This window comes from Vollenhovia emeryi, unplaced genomic scaffold (genome assembly GCF_000949405.1).
Source record: "Vollenhovia emeryi isolate VEMERY1.0 unplaced genomic scaffold, V.emery_V1.0 DF939211.1, whole genome shotgun sequence".
Classification (NCBI taxonomy): Eukaryota; Metazoa; Arthropoda; class Insecta; order Hymenoptera; family Formicidae; genus Vollenhovia; species Vollenhovia emeryi.
In genome coordinates, this window is record NW_011967155.1 from 355,596 (window position 1) to 370,313 (window position 14,718).

Genomic DNA, 14,718 nt, shown 5'->3' on the forward strand with positions numbered 1-14,718 from the left:
TCTTTTCTCTCTCTCTCTCTCTCTCCTCTCTTCTCCTCTTCTCTCTCTCTCTCTCTCTCTCTCTCTCTTTTTCTCTTCCTTTCGCCGCTGGCTATCTCTTCTACCGTCTTTTTTCCCCCTATCTATCCCCCTACCTGTATGTCTCCGTCTCTCTCCTTTCTCCCCCTACTGTCTCTCTCTTTCTCTATCTCTCTCGCTCTATCCGTCTATCCTCTTCGACATCACCTCACGCAGCAGTGCCGTGTTGTAGTGTCGTGTCATCCCGCGGTACGTCAACGATCCTCCCGGACTGAAGGCAAGGATCGACCGGGTCGAGAGTACACTCTGCGATTACCGGGGCCGGTCGATCGCCGGTCTACAGTAGGGTGAAGAAAGTGAACCCGCGGTCACCGTGAAGGTGAAGGGAGTGATATTCCCGATGGAACGCGCGTTCTCCTGACACCGATAGACGGAAGTTCGCGGCGAATGAGTGAAATATTTGGATGCGAGAAATCTGGTGAATCTGTTTTCGATTCGTACAGTAAGAAGCCGAGGTCGCACATTGGTGAAATTTGCCGCGGTGATTGACATGTCTGTCGTGATTGAGCCTGTGCGTTGAGAATGATTTGGTAGACTTGAGGATCATCATCCGGTGTCGTACCATACCGACGATTTTTCGCATCTGCATGAATAGCCTAATGATTGCGCTTGGAGTGAAAAGGGTAAGAGAAAGAGTCGTCTGGTGACAGTTGGAGGCTCGATTGTGATCCGAGGTGGTCCGCGCGATCCCGAAGACAGCTATTATCGAACGAGTGGCAAGGTGCGCTGAGGAAGGGGACATTCGGTGAAGGTGTCAAACGTCGGCGGCACCTCATTGACATTTCCGTGACATTTAGTGCGCGATTCGAGTCGAGTGCCAGACACCTTTTCGTGTAACACGCGTGTCCCTCACTGTTACACGACAGCGAGACCTCGCGACTAGCTCGCGCGGGTAGCGTGTCGTGGAAAAGCGAACGCGACGAGCGGGAGAGGACCATACGCAGTGCGGTGGAAAGGAAGTGTAACGAGGGCCAGGCGGAGTCGATGACGCGTTCTGCGTGCCTTATCAGCGGCGGAACCGGAGCGCGGTGACGGCGAAGACTCGTCCAGAGACTTATCTGTCTCTCGGAATCCTTCAGTTGCACGTGTACGGCGTAGAATACAAGTAACACGGCCTGCGCTCTCCGCGGAGGTCTGTCTCCAAACCCTGGTCGAGTGAGCAACGGGATCCACGACGGTCTACCTGAAACGTAGAGCTCCCGTTGTGGAGCAACAGGTGGTTATATCTGACGATCGTCGAACGAGGTTCCCCCCCGCGACTCTCGACGGGCAGAGCCGGAGATTTTTCACTCGGTTGGAGGTTGACGCTGGTAGCCAAACTGGACATTCTTACCGCCACGTCGGGAAGAACGGAGTGGAGATGTCCGCGGGTCGCTGAGAGAATGAGGGAGCTGGACACCGAGAGCCCTGTCGTCTGGCCGGCCTGGTGTTATACTGGTGAGTCGGATTCCACTCCACTGACGATATGGAAAAAAAAAGTGATTAAATAAACCAACGACGACCATTTCTTAATGAAAATACGCTCCGTGAAAAAAATTCATAAATTATTCTATTGGCTGTCCGATCTACTTAATTAGGTTTCTCTTTAACTTTGTTATTTGACCATGAACGCCTGCGGTTAATTTCAATCTATCATCATTAGTTTTTCGTCGTCGATCACTCCTGTCTAACATTCATCAGTCGAAACTTTAATGAATTTTTAATGACTGTTTACAAGTAAGGGGATCGTGGCGATACAATTAGTTTTGACCGAGCTGTTTCCGTAGCGAGTCAGCTGACGTTTATATTCATTATTGTTGAACCATTTTTTTTAACTATCATTTCAAAGAATTTGCTGCGTTCTGAGACGCGATACGCTCGAGATTGCGAACGTGATGCGTTTTGTACAAACGTAGTCGATTGCTTACACCGGTAGCTAGTCGGCGAGTCATAGTGTAACAGGAACGCAAATTGCCGTAGTAGTTTGAGGAAAGTTATGAAACACGCGGCCACGGGTAGGCGTCACGCGGCAGCTTTGGAATTCGTACTCCATTACTTCATCGATATCTCAAATGACAGACGAAAAACAAATACCAATTTGGATAAGAAAGCGAGCGCGTGTCACGCTAATCTACTAAATTATATGGCAAGGCTATTCCTAATAATCTAATCGCAACTTATGATGAGACAATTAATTTAATAAACGCGTTGCGCGAACTCGATATCTCTAATTTACATAGTAAAAATATAATTAAGTTTTATCTTGATTAACTTGTGTCTATATCGCTATCACATTTTTAAAAGAAAAAAAAGTGTGGAAGAAAGTACGATAGCAACACGAATATTCGAAGAAACCGACTGATACTCGGTTAAAAATAGGGCAATGAAATGTTTCGCAATGCTCGTATGTCATATTTGCCGAGGTAAATTCTCGGAAGTTGCCCGCCGTGCGATATCTCTTTAATGTGTCAATAAACTCATTTCGAATACTACGTAATATGACTCTGCCACTGCCGAGTCATAATTTCAGTGCTGTGAGGTTTAAATACCTTGGTTTTAAAACATTGATAGAGTTGTAGAATATCGGTTGCATACAAAATTAAGATAACCGCATATCGCTCTCTTATTAATTTTTATGTATTTTCTTAGAACTTTGTATATTGAGGTATTTATTGGCATTATTCATTTTGAAAATCGGGCATTTGCAACTTTGTGCTTCGAATGTTGTCTTATCAGCTGAAAACTTTATTTTAACCTCGTTTTCGGAGCCTTTGACATGCTACGATTAAACCACAAACGATAGTATCTATCTTGCTAGCTTGGTCCCTAATGGATTCTTCGCGTATTTATAATATAGCAAGGAGAAACATGCGAGAGGGGTCATAGGTTCCATCGCGGAAAGTGGTTTTTTATCGCTTCTTATCAAGCCAGACTTCTTAATTTCCGAACTACGGTTGCCTACCTGCGTCCGACGCCGCTCCTCGGCGTCGTTCTGCCACGCAGAGAAAGAGAATTCGTCCAGTTCCGTTAACGGGGAGACGAGCTACGAGACACGAGAACGAATCGCGGAGGGTGTAATTATGGTGCTCGATCTTGACAATTAGGAACCCTTGGGAGCTGTCGGTAGCGGAATAGGGGCCACTTAGCTCCTGCAACTTCCAGCAGCTTTATCTCGCCCAATCGCCCCGCGTTATTCGTCGGTGTCTTCTAATTAAGGGGTAACCCGCGGATTTTTTTCCTATCCGAGCTGGCGAAAATGTCGCAGCTAATTGTCAAGCGATCGACTTTTGAATCTCAATCCTCGGCTATTCTTGCACCTCCATTTCCTACCTAACTAACATTGAGAACATCGATGCATTATTCGATACCATTCGGAAAATCTAGCAAGAACCATCGAGCGCAATTAACTCCCGCACAGCTTGACTCGCGTTCTTGAAAACACGCGACCCATCGCGAATCATTCGGTTAAAACGCTATTTTCGCCAGTCAGGATATTAATACGCTTTTTTTGGCGCCGCGCATTATCTTGGAGCTACGCGCGTTTGTTAAGGCCTGTGGCCACTATGCTAGAACTTTAGTCGGTTGTTCGGCTCTCAGTTCGGAGTAGCGTAGCAAAGTCGGCATGATCTGGCGACAGAGCCGATCCCGCGAAACAGATTTGTTACGGTATAAGTCGTGGTAATGGCGAAAGACGCTTCGCGGACGTGCCACTCCGGTCGCGACCGCTAATGTGATTACCGTTCTTTCGTAGTCACCAGGAAGTTGACATTGTTTCGCGTCGCCAAAACGAATCATCTAGCGTCGCCGCAGAAATCCATTTTCGGAATCTACGATTAGCGAGAACCGTAATTATTATTCCGGAAAAGTATTCTTAAGTACTTAGTCTTTAGTACTCGGAATTAGCATCCCCGCACAGTGGAACTGGAGAAGTTTTGAATATGTTTTTATAATATTAATCAACAATCAATAATCTATTTGTTTTCTACTTACAATTAAATTATTTTAATTATTAATCTACGTGACAATATTCACGCGTACGGCAGTACATTTTTATTTCTCGCTTCTGTGTATTTCTTTTTAATTAGAAATTATATTTGTTACGTGTACATATATATAAAATTGTGTTGAAGCCTTATCTCGAATTACAAAATGCAAAAAAAGTGCTATCAGCGATCTAACTATCTATTGATAAGACGATAATCGTCGAATCGCGAATCGCGGAATGGTGGAATCGTGGACGATAGTGTAAATCCACCGCGGTTTCTTCTTTATGAATTTTCTCAGTGATTACCCAAGACACTCGTGGCCTCTGTGGAAGCATTTGCTTAGTTTGTCGAAACCGCGATGTATAGAAGCCGCGTGGAGAAAGTTATAAATCATGACAACAATTATTGATGCCGTGCACTCTCGCGACTCTTCAATTATAACGATATTATCATCATTAAGTTAAGTAATTGTATCCTTGCTATCATCGCTTATATTTCGATTACCTCAAGCTAACAATCAACGTCATTATCTTCTAACGAGTATAATTAGCTCTTTTCGTTCCTCTCTCCTGGACATATCGTTCTTGATTCTGTCCGATAGACCTCTTTAGATCCGAGAGAATCTATGAAAAGTGTGTTCGACAGGACGGAGGGAATGCAATGTTCCCTACACTGAAAAAATTTCTGGTTGAATATGGACGAATCAGATAATTCCTTTAGGATTTACCAGAATTCCTTTAGGATTTACCAAAATTCCTGTAATCCTACAGAAATTCTGGTAAATCCTAAAGGAATTCTGGTAAATCCTAAAGGAATTATCTGATTCGTCCATATTCAACCAGAAATTTTTTTCAGTGTAGGAATCTGGAACGTCTGGCCGTCGCGCCGTCGACGCGTGGCCTCGTCACTTTCGTGTCGTCGTCTTGGTCTTTCCAGTAATCGCGGCTCTCGCCACTCGTCTCCGGTTATCTTGTCGAAGGTACCATGTAAAGTCTTCCCTATCGGTGCGTCGAATAGTCGAAGGGAGATGACGTGCTCGCACAGTGTCTCTTTAAGTCTCCTCGACCTTTACCTTCCGTCGAGGAACATGCGACTTACCAGCCCTTCGGTAGCCCTTTCGGCACGTTCTGGTCGTCGTCGTTGTCGTCGTACGAATTGTCATTGTCAGAGTTAAATATTGGCTGTCGCTCAAAATACAAACGCGATTACGCGCGCGCCGGTGACTGGTATACCCGCGTGTTGCTGCCATCGGCAGCAACTTATTTATGGACCACAAAGCATCGGCCTCTGTCTCCGATTGTCGTTTCCTTAGGATCCTCTTTCCTCTGCCGACCCGTCAGGACCCGCTCCCGGTAGATCCTAGGCTTGCGCGTGGTTACCAGCTCTTTTTAGTTTTCATTGTTTCCGACAGCTAATATAGCCTGTCACTCTAAAGAGAATGAGCTGCCTGTCTCTGGTGCATTAAATGAGCCGCGTATTTGATTTTGGTACAGTTAGAGTGAAACAACATAGAAGTGAATGTAATATAATTCTAATAATTAAATATAACGTGATTAATAATTGTATGCATACATGTTATGCATGGAAAGGGCGAAGTGTGATAATCAAAAAAGATATAATTATCTTTCAGTTTTATCATGATAACTTCCTTTTTTTTTAATCGCCAAAGATTGTTGCAGACATCTATGAACAGGTATTAAACATAGAAATACCTAAGCCGATACATCTGCATACCCCAAACATTATCGAAACTACTGCTTGGCACTGTCGTTACATTGTGACACTAGAACGAGATTGAATGATATATTTTCCATTTCAAAACTAGCGTATTCCTAAGATTATGGGACGAGAATGTCGGAAACGCCGCGGAGAAAACGGCAGCAAGGAATTCGTTAAAATCATCCCTCTTTTCAAGAGACTAATAGACTCGCCATTATGACGGAAGTGGGAACCGCCTTAAAATTGCACCGCGAGGGTTTCTAATCGCGTTTCCTCGAGACAAAGGGCATCAGCCGTGGAAGAGGATATACCTAGAGAGAGAGACGAGGAAGTGGTGAAAGGGAGAGATGAGGACGAGGAAGAAGGTGAAACAAAGAGAAAGGCATAGAAAGGGCGAGGCGGGTGAGGGGAAACGTGAAAAAGTGGCAGACCGCGTTGAGCTCGTTCGAGGTGGGAACAAAAGCCACCTCTTCTTCTTGCTCGTCTTCTTCTTGCTTTTCTTCCACCGCCTCGTCCACAAAGCTCTCCTCGAGAGAATGAGCGAGAGAGAGAGAGAAAGAGAGAGAGAGAGGGGGGGGAGGAGGTTCCGCGCTACGTAGAGGGATCGCTCCGGGATAAACCATTGTGACTTCTTGCACGTATGAAAAACCACAAACCACTGACGTTATTTCGCGGCCGCGAACACGAAGGGCCTCTCTTCCCTTCTTCGGCCACGAAGTCCGAACCGCGTAGATAATACCCGGCAACCCTGGGCTCTCCCCGCTCCCTCGCTGGTTACCCTCGTCCACCTGGGCCCGCTCTGTCCTTTGATTCGATTTCTTTTTTCGGCGGCACCGCAGAATCGCGCCTCGGAATGATGCTCTCGTTTGATCGACCATCTCGGTCGAATTGACCGCAACGGTGAGATCATTATGGTGTCATTTATCGACAGGTGAGTACGAGGTATCGATTTGATAAACAGCGAACTGCAATTCACAATCGCCGTAACACCGAAGTAGAAAAAAAAGTGGAATGGTACTTAAAGTTGGATACAACTATCAGCAGTTGTGTTAACATACGTAGATGTAGTAAATCATGATACTAATGCTCGTGTCGGCCTACGGATTGAGACGGAGATTAAATTGAGTTTTGACCAATCGGAGTAATATTGATCAAACTTGATATTAGTAAACTTTACTCTGGTCAAATTTCCATCTAATCTCAATCTCAGCCCGTAGGCTGATACGGGCTTGAAGTAGGCGCATTTTAAGGAGCAATGCTTTATTGGCTCTAAAATATACGTTTATTGACTCTAAGCTATAAATTATCGAAATATTGATTCTTGATATCTATTTCATTGGAACTGCACTCGTACGTATAATCGATAGTGCCTCGACGAAATTTAAATGCACCTATTGCGATCTACTTGATCACGATCGGTTGACCTCCGAAACGCCTTCTCGAAAGTAAATGGATGTGATCCGTGCCTCCTCTCCCTCCTCCGCCTCCACTCCTCATTCTCCTCCTCCTCCTCCTCCTCTTCCATCGCAGCGACACGCGCGCGCCAACGAGTCCTCAGGCACCCTGTCGTTCCAACAGGTGACAGGGGGAGAGTCCTTAATCGCGTCATGACGTTTTCATATCGGGAATCGCGCGAGTCACGTCGCTTAATTGCCCGTGCGAATTATTGAATGCCGGAGCGCCGGCCGATTGCGTTCACGGCACGCGTTTATCTTTCGGGAAACACTTCGGCACACTCGTGAATCGGAAGAGAGAGAGCGGTGTCTACCTGACATTATTATTAACGCGCCGGGACGAGTGAGGACGAGTGGCGGGTTTACTGTCGATAACGAGCCATCGAGGAGAAGACGAGTTCCCCATTCAGACCAGGCCGGACGCCTCGAAAAATCTCAACCGACAAATGACAGATGGTCACGGCTCTCTACAACCGAGAGGAAAGGAATCTATCGCGGGGTAAGGGGCCTACAGATGAGAGGAGCCTGGAGCACAATAAACAATCCGCGGGCATTATTCGTCTGGCTGTAAAAATATATGTAGGTCGACGTTGCGACGTCAGGACGATGACGATTAAGGAAGTCTAGCCCTTTCTATTAAGTGTAACGTTTATTTATTTAATCAACAAGTTGTTTATTTGCGTACGCTTCCTTGACGCGTATGACGGTTATAATAATGTTGCATTATGCATGGAAATGGCATTTTCACTTTGCGCGATGTACGTTCATCGGTGTTCTGTGATAGCGCTCGCGGGATAGAGTCAGGTATTTTTTTGTCATTTTATTGCAGTGTACATTTTTTATCAGTAACTTCAAAATTTGTGAAACGGTTGTTTTTTTTTAAGAAAACGATGGCGGATATTCCGTAGGCTAAAAGTACAAGTTTTTACGCGAGTTCACGAGACAAATAAAGCAGAATAATTATCAAGTGATGGTTAGCGACAAGAGTGCTCGTGCATTAAGATTAAGCGCGATACTTGAAGATTCTGAGATATCGGTGTCGATAATGCGAGTAAAAATAGCTTTGATAATTCTATCTCAACCCGCATGATACCATTTGCTCAGGTGACCTGTGAAAACAGATGCCGCGAAAACGGTGCTCGAAAACGAGTTACGTGCAAATTAAGAGTCCATGCCGGATCGTCTCAGCTGCCACGTTGTTGCGAGGTTCCGATTACCACTAAAGATAGAGAGCTACTGCACGAGCTTCTACCCCGACGAAGCACTTTCGTTCGAGTTTCTTTAAGTATTCTACAATTTATTTCAAACCGACGTTATTTAATCATTAATCTTACCGTGAAACTAGGTTGAAATTTTACCTTAATTTCTGACCTATTGATTAACAAGACAGCGCCGTACGACCTTTGACGACACAGAGTTCGGTGTACTTAAGGGGATGCTGGAGTGATTCTGCACTTTCGCACCTTTTGCACTTAAAACTGTCTGTTTCGTGGAAAGATTTGTGTAATACGCAAATTAAATGGCACGTGTACAGATGATCGAAAGCAGCTTGCTATTCCGGCTAAATTAAAGAACAATATGACATCACTGAAACTAAGTTTGTAAGTCTAATAAAAAATAATAGTGAGCAACACACATACTACATGTACCGTGTGTATGTGTTGCACACTATTATTTCTTATTAGACTTACAAACTTAGTTTCAGTGATGCCATATTGTTCTTTCATTTGGCCGGAATAGCGAGCTGCTTTCGATCTGTACACGTAAGCCATTTAATTTGTATATTACACAAATGTTTCCGCGAACTGACAGTTTTTAGGTTAGAAAGGTGCAAAAGTGCAGAATCACTCCAGCATCCCCTTAAAACCAAATCGTGTGGAAAATATGATGAGGCCAAAGGTCCAACGTACGTTTGTGTCGAGCCTTGCGATCGATGGTTCCGCGGCTCTGAGCATATTCAGACATCGTATTGGCACGTCTGCCTACCAACTACCTCTGGCGTATCGTTGGTGGCGTGTCGGTATGACGACCCAGACGAGACGTCGATGGAATACAAAGCATCGTCCTTCTTTGCAGTGAATGCAGCCAGATAATCTGGCGCAGATTACAATTCGCTGCGCGTCGAATGCATTCTTAAGTTCGTTCGCGTCAAGTTTAATCAGAATACACGTGTCTGGCTATGGGAATCAATTTTGCGAATATTTTCGGGCGTTACAATATTTATGAGATATTCTTATTTTAAATATCGCTATTATCAGCAGAAGCGAGGCAGGAAAGAACGGAAATATAAAAGACTAGGAGAGGAGCGCCTCCGTGTAAGATAGGGGAAGGAGGAGGGGGCTTAAGACTCCGGTCGTATCCCGAAGACGGCGCAGAATTCATATTTGCGCCTCCGTGCGACTTCGAACGAGAAACCGGAAAAGGGCAGAAAAGGCCTGCTCTCTCCTGGTCGGCGCCACCTTACGCTCGGCTGTCTCCTAATTTAAGACGCCGCCCCGCGAAAATATTCTACCCCACGCTCGTGGAACACCCATCCCTCCCCCTTTCGCCCTGTCCTCCCGGTACCCTCTCTCGTTATTGCACTGTCGACTATAGAAACGCCGTAAACACGTCGCGGCCGCCGGAGACGGGATAAAACGTCGGTTTTATGCGAAGGCGTTACCGGACGAAGGAGATTCTCCTTCGTGATAGAGACATGTTTTCAGGTATTACCCGGCCGTGGACAGGTACGGGCTCTTAGAGCGGCGTTACGAGCACCTTGGAACGCAAGCTCGCTCTTAATCGGGAGACACCGGGCCCTCTGAGACGCCCGGAGCTTCTTACCGGAGGACGGCGTATCCTCGCTTCGTCGGACTATTTTCGTACCCGCATGGGTGAAAACTGCTCGCGCGCCAACATAACGAGAATGAAGTCGCCGGTACGATGAAGGCTGTACTTAGTCGTGTACTTATCGTTGCTGTTTGCGCGGGACAAAAAATCGTACGGAAGTCCGGGAAACGGGAAAACGGGATTTGGGAAATCACCTTGTACAATCTATTTGCGTTATTTAGTTTTTTGAAAGTCAGTTTTCTCAATTTCTTTACGTCTATATTATTTGACAAGTTGCATTAATAAAAATACCGTTATATAATTTAATCACAATCAAACGTCGCGACAAACCGGTTAACGAGTCCGACTCACAATCAGCTGCACTCATGTTCGTCGCATGTCTCTCTCTCTCTCTCTTTTATATTTTTACTTATCTTCATCATCTTTCCCCCCGTTCCTTCATCGCGATCTAATGTCACACAATTTCCCGTAGCCACTCCCGGTAAATAAAGTCAACCTGAGAACAATTCGCTTTCGAACGCTTTTCTGAAACCGGTCCGGAATGAGTTCCCCGCCTCTTCGGAGGAGACTCGGCCGTCCCTTTTAGCAACGTAATTGTTTTCGAGGGGAACAAACGCGCACCGCCTCTTCTGCGTGCACCCACACCAGAACGATATCTTTTGTTTCCGAGGCGCCGAAGGGCCAGGGTCCCCCGCGTCCAGGGAATCCGGAAGTCGGCGAAGTCACGTCGTTAATAAAGGTACGACGGGTGCCACGGTTTCTCTCCAGCCAAATGTACGTGACATTTATGACGAAGGACGATATTGTAAAGACATACATTTGCAGGCCCTTATCTCTCTCTCTCTTTCTCTCTCTTGCTCTCACGCTTTAGCGGACTTGTCCCAGAGCGTGTAATAAATAATGATTCTGATTCTCTTTGCTTTTTCTTCGTTATTATTCCCAACATTATTGTGTTTGCTTGCCGCTTCTTGATTCTGTTTTTCATCTTGCTTTTTCATCTACCTTTCACGATCGACAATAACGGTAGTATTCTTGCGCGATAAATGTTTGATGTTTCTTGTGAAAAACGCATTCTTTATTTTTCGTAAGGGAAAGACTTATTTTCTGACTTGGCTACAATTTTTTTGATTTCGATTTTATCGAGTTTATCGCTCGCTTAGATTGAGATGAAGTATCCTATTGGTTCTGCATTCCTGCTGGTTACGAACGTTTTTCCAAGTTTAGGTAGGCTTCAGCGTTACCTTACGATTCCAGAGAACCCCGCGTCAGTCCTCGTTTCCTCTTTCCAGTTTTCGTTTCTCCCTCTCTCATCTGTATCACGGTTTACCTAGGTACGTGTACTCGCGCACCGTCCCGACCGCAACGGAGAGTTTCCTCATCCCATCGTGATCGGCCGTAATGATCTGTGCGGTTTCCATTGGCGTGAAATATGCGACATTTACACACTCATTTCGTCCCTCCTCGATACGCGAGTGAGCGAGCGAGCGAGCGAGCGTACCTGCTGAGCGTTATTCCGTCGGCGAACGGGCCGTGACCTTAAATACTCGCGGAAATAGAGCGGATGGGGAACCGAGTTGAAATTCACGAAAGACCCAATGTGGGGTCGCAATATTTAAATTAGTCTACTCCAAGAAATCACAGGATACATAAATTATATTCTTATAGATATTATTTTACTCATAATTCTTTGGGATAAGAACCCTTTGATACATAAAAAGCACAGGGCCTGTTGATTTCATTCTTACAGTCGAAAATCGGGTCAACGAAAGGATTTTCGGTGTTGTTTTATTTCTGGGTTGAAGCACACCTTCTCTCACAGGCCGCTAGTTTCCCCATCGTTGTCCTCTTTCGATTCGAGTGGACACGGGCCGGAGGTCAGTCGTTTGTAAAGTCGATGCGTAACCCGACCTGACTACAGGCACGTCCCGCAGATCGTAGCCTGCTGTTTTTATCTGGTCGTATTTCAGGATGATTCCACGCTTAATGCTCCCTCGCCAACCCGCCTCGCCTCTTACGAGGCGATACCGCGGCCACGGTGACAACTTAACCCGGAGATTGTCCACGTATGGTGCCGTGGTTGTGCCTTTACGACCGTGTCGAACCGTCAACTTCGCGGGGATGCCTCTTCGTGGCGCGTCACGTGCCTGTGTAACTTTAGAAAATTTTAACACTTCGCAACAATGTGGTAATACACAATTCCCGCGATCACGGTAAAATAAGGGACGGGAGAATTGGACGCGTCGCTTGAGGAATAAGAACGGAAGATCATTGCAACGCAAGCGGGAAATAACAATATCTTCATTAAATACAATATACTTGAAAATTATGCACTGCGCATGCTGAAGAATAAGTTGAAACGTACACCCTCGGAAAAGATTTCTGTTACCGGGACAAAAAATAATCTTGACGCATTTATATTTCTCACAACCTCATTTGGTATAAAAATAAGACAATATCAAAATAATATCAATCATTCTTATTCTCCTCTATCGAATTAAGAAAGATTGACTTACTCTATGGAGACAAGAGTAACTTATATAAATGTAAGTTTATATATTCTTGCGTTTAGAATAAATTTTCCCTTCATCTTACAACGCACACGATGATCGACGAAAGACGATACGTACTGTCATTTTATTCTAGATTTTCGAATTATTCATTTAAGATTAAAATATTCCTTTCTTTCTAATAAATATGATTGGCGCTATATCGATCCTATTTTCTGATACGTTGAAGTGTAATAGCATTGGACCCGGGAATTTTTTGGTAATTATGCATAAAAGCGACTTCCTCTCCGATTTGTTTTATTTTTAAATATGTTGTTGGGGATGTCTTCCCGAGTCATTTCATATATATATATAAGGGGGGGACTCAAATAGTTTCGGAGATACAGGCTGAGAAAGGATACAAATAATAAATATATTTCCTAACTCGTACTTCCGCCGTTGTACTGTTCCACATGGGTTTGCAACTTTCCACGTGAAGCGAGATCCACTCCACACCTCTGACATACACTGANNNNGTGTAGGATGGGTAGGGTTATTTTTAATGAAGTGGAGCCCCCCCGAAGGGGGGGCGGAACATACTGTCTCCACGCATGTACTTCCACCATTGTACTGTTCCACATAGGTTTGCAACTTTCCACGTGAAGCGAGATCCACTCCACACTTCTGACATAGGGTGGGTAGGATTATTTTTAACGAAGTGGAGCCCCCCCGAAGGGGGGGCGGAACATACTGTCTCCACGCATACATTTTTCTACCCACATATAAGTCACTCCCCTCTACCAAATGTAGATAGAAAAATGTATGCGTGAAAACAAATGCGTGAACCCCCCCCTTCGGGGGGGCTCCACTTCGTTAAAAATAACCCTACCCACCCTATGTCAGAGGTGTGGAGTGGATCTCGCTTCACGTGGAAAGTTGCAAACCCATGTGGAACAGTACAATGGTGGAAGTACATGCGTGAAGACAGTGTGTTCCGCCCCCCCCTTCGGGGAGGCTCCACTTCGTTAAAAATAACCCTACCCACCCTATGGCTCTCGGTATGCGTGGAATGTTACAAACCTTATTATCTCCGAAACGTAAACAAACAGGGACTACCGCACCTCTCCGCATGCAAGGATGGGTGGGGGTGGATCTTGGTATACGTGAAATATTACAAACCTATATTATTATTTGTAACCTTTTTCAGCCTGTACCTCCGAAACTATTTGAGTCCCCCCCTTATATATATATATATGAAATGACTCGGGAAGACATCCCCAACAACATATTTAAAAATAAAACAAATCGGAGAGGAAGTCGCTTTTATGCATAATTACCAATTTTTTCTGTGGGTGTACCGTAAGCATGAAGAAAAATGTCTTGGCTGCACCTAATACATATTAGAGATTCGAAAACTTGGCGCCTCTCAAATAGATAATTTAGCGTGCGGCAAAAGTGATAGGTCTTTTATGCGGGAACGCACGTGAACCGTGAAGGACAGATTCTTCGGGCATACGTGGAGAGCCTAAACGGTCGTGCTTATCGCTCGAGTTTACGATTCTGAAATACTGTTTAGTGCGCGTACCGCGAACCCGTACCGGTTAACCGGCGGGAATTAGCAGACCATGTCTGCGCGCGAGGCCAGAATATTTCTTCAAAGAGGATTATTATAGCTGCGCAACAGTCGAACGTAGATTCTTAACGAACCCCGTGACAGTTTAACAGCACGGAGATATCCAATAATTTTATTATCAACGTTATAAAATACGAACTTCCCCAGATAATATTTCAAGACTTATGTCATTTCCTTGTTTATTTCCACCGTCAGATCGAATTTTCCAGTGATTTACTTTTGTATAATCAGGCGTGACAACGATAAAATATCGAGTGTCACCTCGCTTTATTTACGATAAATATCGCACTACTTTCCTCTTGCCAGGAGGTCAATCTCGGAGAAATAACTTACGTCGTGTAACTTCTGAATTTATATGCACGGCGCTTAACAGATTCTATCAGCCGAGCTGCGGAATACTGTTCGAGACAAGTCACGGTGCAACCAGATACCGGCTTTTGTAATGATCCGGACTAAATCATCGGCGCGGCGCGGTAATGGATTTCTGGAGGACGTGGCAGCCGATTATTACCGATTAGATTGATGCGGCGCGGTGTATCACGTCATTATCTAAA

General features: G+C 45.0%; 1 protein-coding gene across 1 annotated transcript in view; it reads left to right on the forward strand.

Annotated features, from left to right (window-relative positions):
• The first annotated feature begins 58 nt into the window (after nucleotides 1-58).
• The window catches only part of LOC105561112, a 114,816-nt gene continuing 100,156 nt past the window's right edge, over nucleotides 59-14,718 (forward strand). The window contains exon 1 of the mRNA XM_012010809.1: nucleotides 59-1,515. Coding sequence (XP_011866199.1) covers nucleotides 1,461-1,515 — 55 coding nt within the window. The 5' untranslated portion in view covers nucleotides 59-1,460. The remainder of the gene's footprint in view (nucleotides 1,516-14,718) is intronic.